Source organism: Gossypium hirsutum, chromosome D11 (assembly GCF_007990345.1).
Source record: "Gossypium hirsutum isolate 1008001.06 chromosome D11, Gossypium_hirsutum_v2.1, whole genome shotgun sequence".
In the NCBI taxonomy this organism is placed as follows: domain Eukaryota; kingdom Viridiplantae; phylum Streptophyta; class Magnoliopsida; order Malvales; family Malvaceae; genus Gossypium; species Gossypium hirsutum.
In genome coordinates, this window is record NC_053447.1 from 69,285,302 (window position 1) to 69,298,861 (window position 13,560).

Here is a 13,560-nt window from a genome sequence, read left to right on the forward strand (position 1 = left end):
TTTAACAATATTCTATAATATTTAATACTCTTTTAGGTTTTTATATATCTTTTAGATTTTTATATATTGAATAATATTTTAATAATTTTTAAGCTTAAATAATTAAAAATTGATTAAATTCTCGTAAAATAATTAAAAACTCAATTTATGTTATCCACCTCAACTGCCACGCCATTTGCCACATCAATATAGACTTAATGACCGTCGAGGCTTACATGAAAGTTGTTGTTCAAGGGCTTGATCGATTGCTTGTATTCAATTAGGAGCTCAATTGAATGTTGTTTTCAATTGAGGGCACAATTGATTATTGAATTATTTTACAAAGGTTTTTCCGTTATATTAAGCCTATATTTAACAATCTCTAAATTTAAGCATCAAAGTGAACCAAAATAAAATGTATATACTAAAGTGAATTTAATTACCAAGTTTAAGAACAAAAAAATATATTATCCCACCTACCAATGACCAAACTTTTCACACTCAATTAGGGATGACAAAAAACTCTAAACCTGATGGGTTACTTATAATGCCCCAAAATTTTGAGAATTTAATCGTAAGATTCTATAGTAATAAAGTTTATGTATTTGTCGTTATGTGTTCTACTATTGTGTTAAAGATCTAGAGTTTGAGTTGCATCGTTAGAAGTTTTATAATTTTAAAACAATCCCTATCCATGTGTTACATAGTTAAATTTAATTCGGTGTAAACTTGTGTTAAAAAATGAGCCTGCTAGTTCATTGGTTAAGCCTCTATATTTTGTCTGGTCTCGTGTTCAAGTCTCATTGTATGCATTTGGAATATTTTTGTCAAATGCTAGAAACCCACTTGGAAGTTAATTTATAATTAACGTTAATTTTACATTGTTGTTTTTTTTAGTTTTCTCTTCTCCTTTTTTTTCTTTCTTTCTTCGTTCTTTTCTTTTTCTTTTTAATTTTTAATTTGTTGATTGTGGTGGTAAGAATACATGATTAGTTGAAGTTTACACTGTTAGTCGTCGGTCATAAGGCTATTGAGTAAGTCACAGTCAATTCGTTGTTTGCACAATTTTCCTTTGTTCTTCGTAATTTGCTCTAAGTTAAGTATTGAGCGTTCTATGAGAATTGTTGATAGATGATTATTGTTTTCCTATTTAGGCAAAAATATCGAAAATGGTGAACAGCAACACGCCAATTCTAGCAATTATCGTTGAATTTTCGGTAGGTATTGGGTCAGTTGAAGGTTTCGTGCCAAAACTTTTGACTTAGACATTAGGCGTGTAATTGAGAATGGTTGTCGATAAAATGACTTAATTGTGTAATTGAAAGATTTTTTTAGGCTTCGGAGATTCTCTACGTTGTTATTGCTTCGAAATCTCTTCAGGTGCATGTCGAAAACCCTTAATTTTGTAAATTTCATATGCCAAAAAACGTGGTTGTTGACGCCACATGGCCAGGGACATGGATGTGTGCCAAGCCGTATGTGGCCATATTAATGCAAGGTTCACACGGGCAACAGACACGGGCATGTGTTTAGGCCGTGTAACTAAATGTTTATGTTTTAGGACCACATGGCCAAGGATATAGGCGTGTGCCCAGGCCGTGTGAACCACAAGATCAAGGACATGGATGTGTGTCCAGGTTGTGCAACTCACTATTTACGGTTTAGAGCCACAGGAGCAATGACATGGGTGTGTGTCCAGGCCGTGTGGCATATAAATAGGATTTGAATCTTATTTCTGAAGTCGTGAATGTTGTTCAACACAAGCATTGACCTCCACAATGTATACATGATCTGAATTTAATTGTATGAGGACTCTCTGATTCTCTAAGACTGATATATGAATGATATAAATGTTTGTGTACTGTGATGGCTATTTCTGATACTGATTTGTATTATCTATTGTGAAATAAATTGTAATGACTGAACACATGTTTTGGATATTTGTAATTTGCATTTACATGGGTTGGGATATTGTGAAGAAGGAAGTAATCTACTCTGAATCAGTGGCTAAGCCACAATACGTATAAATACGAATTTGGCGCTTTGTCGTATTTTGATCATGCAGCTAGGTTGCGTCTCTGCAAACATGTCAGACAGACACTCTATGGTGTGTAGGGTTGGTTGGGCATTGAACGCCCTTAACAGTGTGTTGGGATGGTCGAAGATGATGGGGGTAGGAATAACTGTATATGAATCTAATATGTTCTATATATTAAACTGAAATTGCTTCTGCTATGTAACTGATCTATTCTGTATCTCAGATGAAATTGCTTCTATTATCAAACCGAATCTTGGGATCCATGAACTATCTTATATATGTGTTTTAATTGAACGAACATCTTTTACGCACTGGGCTCACAACTCATTTCGTTGTTGACTGGATTTCAAGTAGCTTTCAGATTTGAACAGGTCGACGCTGCGGGAGCTTGTTCAAACCCTTTTATCTTTCCTTTAAATTCTACTATTAGTAATTTCAATATTTTATGCTATTGTGATGTTGGGAAGATTATGTAGTTAGTTAGTTGTTGTAGTGGATATACTATGTTGAATGGTTTCATTTTGACTGCGTTATAAGAATGGTTTCCTAATGTCGATGATGTCACTCCCTGGGCTTGGTCTGGACGTCTAGGCCATGTTTAGGGTGTTACATTCCTACTTGACCTGATTCGATAGGGCTAAAATTTTTTCTTTGAAATTGGATTTTGGTGCGAGTTAGTGTGACTTTAATTTTTCTAATTAGTAGGAAAAATCGACCACCCAAGATAATTTCTAAAATGCCCTTTACATATAATATTAGTTTAAATATATAAAAATTTTATATTAATATTTTACCAACATAATTATACCCAGAAAATAATTGACAGCTTCATTAAAAAAATTTGTTCTATTTTGATAATTTTATAAATAAATGAAAATTATGACATATTAGGTCAAAATAATGTAGAACTTTAATTTTCTTGATCGGGTTTGACGCAAATAATTTCATATTTAATTTTGGGTCAGACTAGGATCAAGTTATATTAGAGGATATATCAGGTCAGAATCAGGACAAGCAAAAAATTAACCCGCCAAGTTGCCATCTCTACACTCTTCAAGAAACTCTTTCCCACACGTGTTCCCAAGAGAGCAATAATAAAAGATGGCAAGCAAAAAGGTGGCTTGTCATGTTAGTATATTGTCACATGGTAACTTCTGGTGGCTTCTATCGACCACGTTAGCGCAGTAAATGATAAAACCATTCAACTAACAGTTTTTGTTAACGAAAAGGGCCAATTGATTTTTTTAAGGTCACTGAGAGCTCATTTGGATGCATATTTTTCATAAGGGCTTAATTGTTTTTTTTTCACTGAGGAATTTTTTGACCTTTTAACCTTAAAAGTAATTTAAAAAATAGTTTATTTTATTTTTATAAAATTAAAAAAAAAATTATGACATATCGAGTTGAAGTCAAGTATAACTTTAAATTTTTGGATCAAACTTGAAACAAATAAATTAAATTTTAGTTTAGATCAGATCAGGTGTTATTGAAAGACACAATGAGTCGAGATCAAAGTAGACAAAAACCTCCACCTCCCGCTCTGTTGCCATCTCTACACTCTCATTGAAGTCTCAAAAATCAAACCTAGTTACCCAACATCATCCTTGAAATCTCGACCTTCTCCTTCCTTCATAAGCCACCTCCTCATTGTTCAAATCTCTAAAAATCTACTTTGATACCCTTGAACCAACCCAAGCCCAAAACTTATATTCGATTAGAAGCTCAATTGAGTGATTTTTCAATTGAGAGCTAATTGATTATTAAATTATTTTTGAGGGACTTTTTGTTATATTAAGTTTTTTTCTAACAATTTCTAAATTTAAGCATCAAAGTCAAAATGTATATACTAAAGTAAATTTAATTACCAAGTTCCAAATAATTACATTATCCCACCAAGCAAGAACCAAAATCTTTCACACTCTATTGGGATGGTAAAAAATTCTAGACTAAATGGATTCCGACTTGACCTGATTCAACAAGATCGAGATTTTTAAAAAGAAATTAGGTTTTGGGGTGAATTTAATTTTTTTAATTATTTAAGTTAAAGTTTATGAAAAACCCACCACCTTGATATAATTATCAAAATACTATTATATATAATATTAATTTAAATATATATGATAATACAATTTACATTAATATTTGTCCTAACATAACTATACCTAGAAAGCAATGAACAATATATTTAAAATTAAAAAAATTAAAAAAATTTATTGTATTTTGATAAAATTATAAAAGAATAAAAATAAAACTTTAATTTTCTAGATCGGGTTTGACCCAGATAAATCCGGTCCGAATATAGCCGAGAAAAAAACCGCCCGGCTTGCCATCTCTACACTCAACAGGAAACTCTTTCCCACACGCGTCCCTAAGAGAGCAATAGTAAAAGACGGCAAGCCAAAAAAGGTGGCTTGATTGGAGGGTCCAACCCACGTGGTCTAATCACTAATGGCCAGCTTTGGGTCCTTGTCACCCTACCGTAATCTGACCAACAACACCCACCAACGACCCCCAAACCCTTCTTCTAACACGTTATAACTGCTCTCTCTATATATAGCAATCACCGTTCTCTTTTGCCATATTTGTTGTTCGAAGTCCAAAACCATTGGAAGAAGAGGAAAAGAATGGCCTTTTCAACTAGGTGCTGCCTCAACATGTCCCCTCCAACCCCAAATCCTCAGTTAGACAACTCTTGTTCCAACACCAAAGGATCCCAAGTTGCATGGTGAGTCCACATAAAACTTTATAGAATTTACTTTTCGCAATCATATTCAGGTTTCGTGGTTTTCATTCTCAAATGTATATTACTATTGCTCCCAAGATTCTGACATTGAAAAAGTTCTTCTTTATTATCAGGCCAAGGAATGATAAATGGAAAACGGGATGTGTAATAGGGTTAGCCTGCATGATAATTGGATTAGAAGCAAGTGATGTAAGTAAGACTAGCGCGGTCGCTGAAGAGATTCCGACGGTTATTGTTTTAGAATCGAATTCAAGAGTAGCGAGGTGGAGTGACAAAAGAATGTGCCCTCCATGGCAGGCTAATTCTTTGGAAACAATCGTGCCCGAGAATCTCCCGAGGCCATCGGCTCGTCGGAAATGGGAGGGTATCGGTTTCTCAAACAATGCCCCCGCAACCAAAGTGACAAGAGCTGGTTGCTTCTCTATGTAAATTTCTACATCGTCGAATACATCAAATCAAATACCTTTTACATTGTGAAATTAATGGTATAAATGGTTAAATACCCAAATTTATTAATTTCATAATTTGGTATTGTTGTTTTCAATAGGAATTTGGGGAATTGCAGTACTCGTTTGGTGTTATTTGAGTTTGGTTTAGTAGTACACATGCAGTACAAATTGGATGAATATCTAAGGTTAAAATATGCCTCAAGTCCTTATACTTTTCATGCATTTGGAATATAGTCCCTCTACTTATATTTTTAGGAAAATTTAGCCCCTCTATTTTTCAAATTTAAAAATCCAATTTCAATTGTTAATATCATTAAAATTCTTCTATTAATTTCATATCTATTACAATGTCAATTTTATTGATTTGTAGGCTACCGAGTTTTTCTTTAAACTTTAAAATGTCACACCAACGAATTTAATAGAATATTTTTGACGTTGTTAACAATTGGACCTTAATTTTTAAATTTTTAAATTAAAGGGACAAAATTCCTAGAAATAAAAGTATAATAACTAAATTACAAATATTTGAATAGTACAGGGACTTGGAGCATATTTTAACAAAATATCTTAATATCTATAGAGGAGCTGTGGTGGACCTCATATTCTTGAGTTCTTGGCCCATGCCATGAGATTTCAATTTTTGGGTTTTATTTTCGGCTTAGTAAAAAGCCGAAACTGATATTTTTAAGATAATTATTATTTTTAGAAATTAACATAATTAAAATTTTTAAAACTTTAAAACTTTATTTACATATATTTAAATTTTTATTATTTTTTTATCCATGAATTATTGGGTTAATTTTAATTATTTAATATATTTTTAAATAAAAATATTTATTAATTTTAAAAGTTATAATTAAGATGTTTTAAAATATAGATTAAAAAAATATTGTCTTAAATTATTGTTAAAATTTTTAATGTAAAAAAGTTATGTTATGGATATTATATATGATATTATAATAGTTAAAAAAAAGGGTAAACTATTAAAATAGTCATTTTGTTTACCTCGAGTTACATTTTAGTCAGTTATATTTGAAATGTTATTTTTTAGTCACTTACGTTATCGCGTTGTAACATTTTAATCACTGAGCCGTTAATTGCTATTAACAGTGTAACGATAAGCTGACGTGGCACGTTAAATCATTATTTCAAACAAAAATTTTAGGTTAATTTATACAATCGGTCCCTATATTTTTTCGTTTTGAGCAATTTAATTAATTTTTTTATGTTTTTTTTAACTTTCCTTTTCTTTTTCTTTATCTTCCATTCTATTCTGCTTCTCACTCTGTTTTTCTCCCTTCTCCATTTCTTTTAACGTAGTTTTTCTATGTTTTCCATTTGTTAAAACTAGTCCCTATACTTTTATATTTTTTGAACAATTTAATTTTTTCAAGTGAGGCGAGCTTGTGGACAAGTTTTAACAAATGAAAAACATAGAAAAACTACGTTAAAAGAAATGAAGTAGGGAGGAAAACGGAGGGAGAAGAAGAGAATGGAAAAAAAAAGAAAGTTAAAAGAACATAAAAGAAAAAAATTAAATTGCTCAAAAGGAAAAAAATATAGGGACCAATTGTAAATTTAACCTAAAATTTTCATTTGAAATGATGATTTAACGTGCCACGTCAACCTGCCGTTACATCGTTAACGGCAATTAATGGCTTGGTGACTAAAATATTACAATACAATAACGTAAGTGACTAAAATCTAACATTTCAAATATAAGTGACTAAAATGTACCTCGAGGCAAATAAAAGTGACTATTTTAATAGTTTACCATAAAAAATAACATGCATTAACAAGTGTTGGATAACAAATATGATAATAACTCTTTCAAAAACAATACTCAATTTTATTTTTTAGATAATATTATTAAAAACTATCTAAATAGATAATATAAGTATTTGATATATATAGCGATTGAGTCTTAGCTCAGTTGACATCTATATTATTGTTAGTGTAAGAAGACGTGAGTTTAAGTACACTCAAGCGCATTATCCTCTTATTCAATGGTTGTGAAGGAGCTATGAGTAGTTCTAATACTGTCATGTATCTTGAGGAAACATTAAAAAATTAAAAATAAATTAAAACAGACAAGTGTCATTTACTAAACATTGCTTGTGAAGTTAAAAAACTCCACTAGGAGTGGACAGAATACTAATCCTATATATTATATAACAATAATATATTAACCTAAAAGTGTTTTTGGATACCATAAAATAACTGGATGGAAATGTAATTACAAATGTAGTAATTACACCATCTTGTAATTATAATCATTTCGTATTTGTTGAGTTATTATACTTCGTCAATAAAATTACTAGATTATTTAGATGATATTAGTAAAATAATATATAATTATATTTTAAAAAATTTAAAATATATCCTAAAATTAAAATATTATCATTATTGTATAAAAATAACTTTTTAAACTTAAATCACGTATGTGTAAGTTTAGGAAGCCATGAGGCATAACTACTTCAATTCTCACCCTTCCCTTAAAAATTCGAGAGTGTGCAATTACATTCAATTCAGTCGAACCCATTGATTACATTGATTATCCAAACATGCAACGAATGTGTAATTACAAGTATTTACAATCAAATCCAATTACTAAGGGGCTTTTCAAACACGTCCTAAGTGAATAATTGTTAAGTGAATAGATAAAAAAAAATTAACGCCTAATGTTAATTTAGCCTTCAACTTTTACATCTTTTGCCAATTTGACCCTTATTCTTTCTTGTGTATTAAAATGAGTATTAATATCATTGAACTCTTTTCTAGCCGTTGGAGATGAATTATAGATGTTGTAATGTAAAAAATCGGGTTGAAAAAGTGTCATTACAATGTAAGTATCGATACCAACTAAGGGAACTAGTACTACTTATAAAAGTAGTCGTTAGTGACTGTCGAAAACAGCCAAGTATGGATACATACAGTGCAAGTATCGATACCTTGAGGTTGGGTATCAATACCTGAAGAACAAGTACCGATACTTTGCCCTCCTAGATTGCTCTGTGGCTGCTAACTTACAATGTATCAATACCTAAATTCTTAATATCGATACTTAGCCTTCTAATTGCTTTAAAAACATTTTAAATATTTTAAAACAACTTAGAATTGACTCAAAAACATTGGGAACATTATAGAGCACATATAGCACATGTTTTCTTAGTATTTTAATGTTTTGAAAATGTTTAATGATATTTCAATAATATTTTCACGAAAGGACTAGTTAAAATTTTTTATCTTTTTCCGAAAATTTATAGATTATGCATTTAAATGCAATTTGTAACCTCTTGTAGCATAGATTTTAAAAGAGAATTACTTTTAACATATTTTATATCGTAAAGATTTTTTGAAAAATAATAATCTAATTACAATATTTTTTTAAAATCTGATGTAGCAAGTCGATCCAAATCAAGAGAATTCGGTTTGGTTCAATTTGGTAACTTTTATATTTGATTCAATTTTTAGAAATTAGAATGATGAAGGGTACCCATTTTTTTTTCTAAAATTAATCTAGATCAAACCATTATTATCCTTATTTTAGACCTATCCATAAGTCGAGTAACATGGTGAAAAAAATTAAGTGTAAAACTCACCTAATAAAGAGAATTCAACCAACCTATGTAATGTGGGCATGGACCGAATTTTACAAAGCAAATAAATTTGAGTCTTAAAAATAATTCCGGGCCAAGGTGGAAAAAGAAAGTTTAGATAAAATAACTAAGTCCTAAAATGTGTAATGAATAAAGCCTTAAAATTATAAATTTAATAAATACATTGTTGAGCTAATTTATAATCAAAATTAGACATTTAAACTGAACCCAATATAATTTAAAAATTAATTTAAAATTCAAAATTTTTAAATCTCGTCTAAAAAATTTTGCTTGCACAGTTTTCCATTAAAACAATCATAACCAGGGGCGAAGTTAGAAAATCTTTTTAGGGGGTAAAAATTAAACTATAATTTTTACAATAATAAAAATGTAATTTCACCATTTGAATAGCTTATATTTTTATATTTTTAAATGATTAAATCAAATTTTTATCATTTTTAGGGGGGAAAGTGTAATTTTACCTTCACTAAATTAAAATTTTAAAAATTTTAAAAGGCCTAAATGGAAAATTTTTCATTTTAGGAGGGGTCGGGGCTCCTGCCAGCCCCCTAGATACGCCCCTGGTTATAGCTTGAGTTCCCGAACTCGAAATCAGGTGTTTCAAAATGTATTTTAAAGCTAAAAGATAGCTCTTGATCGATATAAAGACATCTCAACCCAGAAATGCTTGTATCACATCCAAAAACTAGTTGCAAGTCGAATGATCTTTTGAGCTAGCTTGAGAATTACCCCAACCATGCATGTACCATTGGATCAAGTTTGAACAAGATAATTTTTTTAGACTAGATTGGCCTAAATTCAAATTAAATAATAAATAATAGTTTTGTTTAAGTTTGAGTTTAAGGAATAATAACATAAATAGTCCTGTATTTTAGGGTTTGTTTTAATATGATACATCTACTTTCAAAATGTTAAATTTGGTGCTTGAAGTTTAATTTTGTTTATTAATGTGATACTTAATGCTAACACTATTAAATTTTTTTATTAATATTATATGTTGACCAATCAAGAGGTGCCACATGGCACATTGTTAACTTTTTAACAAGCAAACCAAAAGTCTCCTAGCAGAGTCTAAAAAATTTCTCTCTTTTTTTTCCCCAAAATTAAATTGAATAGAAAAGAACCTTTCTTTCTTTCTTTTCTACATTTTTTCTTAGTTTCATCATTTTCGATTAAAGGTGCTTATGAGGTAGGTTAGGTCAAGTTCAAGTCAGGCTTAAGTATAATATTAATACACTTTATGTTTACCCAAATCCAGCTCGACCTAAAATAAAGTAAAATTTTTTTACACAAGCCAGTCCATACATGTAAATGGCTAGCCCAATTCCATTTTATATTGTCCACATTATTCTTTTAATTTTCTTGAAAATTGTTTATATTATTTTAATTTAATATTCAATAATTTTATATAATTTTCTCATTTATTAAAATTATATATATGTAACATTTTTAAATGTATACATTATAGTATTGTATATTAGTATAGATTTAATTTTGTGTTATAAAATACATAATATATTAGAAACATAAAAAAACGAATCAGGCTCAAACCTTGAATATTGGAGCTTGAGCTCGACTCATATTTAAAACATGCTCTCTTATTTTTTTCTTTTAAAGTTCATTTTTTGAGTCTAATATTTTAACCCAAACACCTCAATTTCCAAATGGACTATCAAGCTTAAACGAGTAGCTCGATCCTTCAACAAGTCCATCTCCGATTTACCATCCATAGCTACCCAAATTATCCTAGCTTCATCATCTTCACCGAACATCCACCAATACCAACCAAAACGTCCCCATAACATTAAAAAAACTTATATCTTCTCTATAACCCTCTTAACTCAAGCCTTACACATCATCTCCTCCACATTTTTTGTCACAATCATCACCAACCATAGTATAACCACCCTCAAGCCTCTCACCACCATTGTGCCAACCAAGCTCTTATCAACCTCCAATATAATCACAATCATCATCTTTCCTCATATTCAACCTTTACTAACTAAATGCACACGCCACCACATGTCATACTTAGGTTTTGCTTGGTAAAATGAAAAGAAAATTAAAAAGATGAAAATTTGAAGGAATGGAAAAGTAGAAAGAAAATATAATTTTTCTTTCCATACCATAGGCGTACTTGGTAGGTAAGTTAAAAAATTTGAAAGAAAAAGTAATTTTTAAAGTTGAAAAATGGAAGGAAATGAAATAAAACATTTGAAAAATATATAATTTTGAACTAGCATTCACCCTTCTCTCATTTTCTCTCCTCTTATCATTCCAATTTGAAAGGATTGGTTTTTATGCATTAGGATAGAAAATGATCATCTCTCTTATTTTCGTTTCTCACTTTTCTTCTCTACCGAGCATACTCAATTTTTTTTTCTTTCCATTTTTTTCATTCTTTTCTGCCATCTCTCAACTTCTCCACCCAACCAAGCACACCCTTAATCCGAATCATCACAATAATCAAATAAAAAAAATCCAACATATAAAAATATATATGATGAAAAACGACGTTAAAGTCAGATACCACATTGATAAATGGAATTAAACTTCAAGTATCGAATTTTATATTTTGAAAGTAGATGTACCACATTAAAACAAACCCTAAAGTATAAGGGTTGTTTGTGTCATTATCCCTAAATTAATTATAAATGTGTAAAAATATATTTTAAATGTTCTATAACGAGTAAGGACCCACTTACACTAATATAAAACTATGGTTGTTTTACACATTTTTATAATTTTTTTTGTATGATTAATAGCTTTTAACGATTTGACTATCATATTTTATCTTTTGCTCCCGTAAATCATATATGTCGAATTTTAATTAAATTAATATAGTCCAACTATTTATTTGATATAAAATATTTTAAACTGTTAAATATATATTGATAAAAACAATATTCTCAATTGATATAATAAAGATATCAAATCGGTTTAAACCTTTACATACATAATAATAACAATTATATTAATAAATTCAACGATTCTAAACATTAAAAAAATTAAAATCAATTAACAATTTATATTAGGATAAGTAAAATGAATCATTATATCAAGTTAAACCAAATCCGATTTTAAATATTAAAAAGATTAGAAATTAAATCTCAACCTAACTCGACCCCAACCATGGTGTGTTACTAGACTTGTTCATGTTCGGCCCGGCCGAAAAGTGGGAGGGTTTGGGCAAAAATATACATTAAAAAAATAGGCATGGGTAAAAAAATAAGGTCCATTTAAAAAATGGATCGAACCTTGGGCAAGGCTTTTGAGCATGTGTAACGCCCTGTATAATTTATTTTTGTTTCTATAAATTTTAATATAAATGTGTATCTGTTTTAGTGGTTAAGTATTTTGTGTGTGTGTATGAGGTCTTGGGTTCAAGTCTCACATTTAGAAATTTTTGTTATTTTTGATCCAGGTCTTATTCCTGCTGAGTAGGCTTAAGTTATATTGTTTGTAAACTTATATTAAGATGAGCTTGATGGTTTGAGTGGTAAGGAGTTAGCTTGTTGAAGGTTTTGTGTTTGAATCCTTGTGTATACATAGATGTTAATTTTTGTGCCGATTGTGTAATAGGAGTTCGGTGGAAGTGAAATTCTGGGGTAGTTAAGAGTTAGTGGGTCGGTTATAGAGGTTCGGTGGAAGTGAAATTCTGGGGTAGTTGAGAGTTAGTGGGGGTTGAGATTATAGGGTTCTAATTTGATTTTATTTGATTTTATTTAATTTTAATTTTTCTCTCTTCCCAAAATTTTTCTGATGTCAGTTTTGTTCTCCCCTCTTTTTGTTGATTTCTTTTTCTTTCTCTGCTAACAATTTTTCTTTCTGATCCTCTAAAGTTTTGCCATAAATTTTCCCTTTTCAATTTTGGTTTTCTTCGTGCGGGTTGGTAAGTCGTGGTTGGAGGGCGAATTCTTTTAAGCAATTTCTCTTTTTTTTGATGATGTTGTTTTTTATGTTAAGTACTGAATTTGTGGTTTGGCAGCGGTGAATCGTGAGGTTCGGAGTTCTCCTCTTGCGGAATCATAGTCGGAATCGTTTGGGAAATCGGGTAAGTGTTGAACACTTGAATTTCACCGTTGACGATTTCGTTAGTTTGGTTTAATTGAAATTTTAGACTAATTTTGGGAGTTTGTTATGTCGATTTTAGGTTCTGGTGGTCTCGGGAGTGTTTTCACATCAAAATTGAACCAGATGTGTACTCTTAACACGAAACATTGAGCTTCGACGAAAGCCAAAAATGGAGTCTGTCGATGCCACATGGGTGTGTGGCCGACCGTGTGACCGAATGAGTGCGGCTGTGTGGGCCACACGGGCAATGCCAATCTAGGCGTGTGGGCCCACACAGGCATGTGGGCCCAAAATTCTAAAAATTTCTCTAGGGTCGCATAGGTCGATCCGATCAACTGTGGGTCTACCATAGGGTTAGTAAGGGCTAACCAAACCCTTTTCATGTGATCTGATATTTTGATAGCTTGATCTGTGTAGGAAACTGATATGTCTGTCTAACTGTTCTGTTTGAGTATATATGTTATCTGTATATGAGCATGATAAGCATGATAATTCTGTTAATTTTGATATATGTATCTGTGTTTGGGGTGGGATTCGCATATGTGGAGGAAGTGATCTGTACGTGACCTTTCGCCTATTATCTGGCAGCTTAGCTGCATACTATCTCTTATGTGTCGCATCGACACTGTATGGTGTGTAGGGTTGGGTGGGTGTTTT

General features: G+C 30.9%; 1 protein-coding gene across 1 annotated transcript; it reads left to right on the plus strand.

The window, feature by feature from the left end:
* The first annotated feature begins 4,498 nt into the window (after nucleotides 1-4,498).
* LOC121223504 (uncharacterized) lies at nucleotides 4,499-5,327 on the plus strand. The gene is made up of 2 exons (XM_041105070.1): nucleotides 4,499-4,742; nucleotides 4,874-5,327. The coding sequence occupies exons 1-2, from the start codon at nucleotides 4,642-4,644 to the stop codon at nucleotides 5,187-5,189; spliced, it is 417 nt and encodes a 138-aa protein (XP_040961004.1). The 5' UTR covers nucleotides 4,499-4,641; the 3' UTR covers nucleotides 5,190-5,327.
* Nucleotides 5,328-13,560: the final 8,233 nt, after the last annotated feature.

Bases quoted from the DNA above. Each gene is read 5' to 3' on its own strand.
- LOC121223504 (XM_041105070.1), top strand. From the start codon at position 4,642: ATGGCCTTTTCAACTAGGTGCTGCCTCAACATGTCCCCTCCAACCCCA. The intron at 4,743-4,873 runs GTGAGTCCACAT...CTTTATTATCAG, and splicing joins AAAGGATCCCAAGTTGCATG to GCCAAGGAATGATAAATGGA.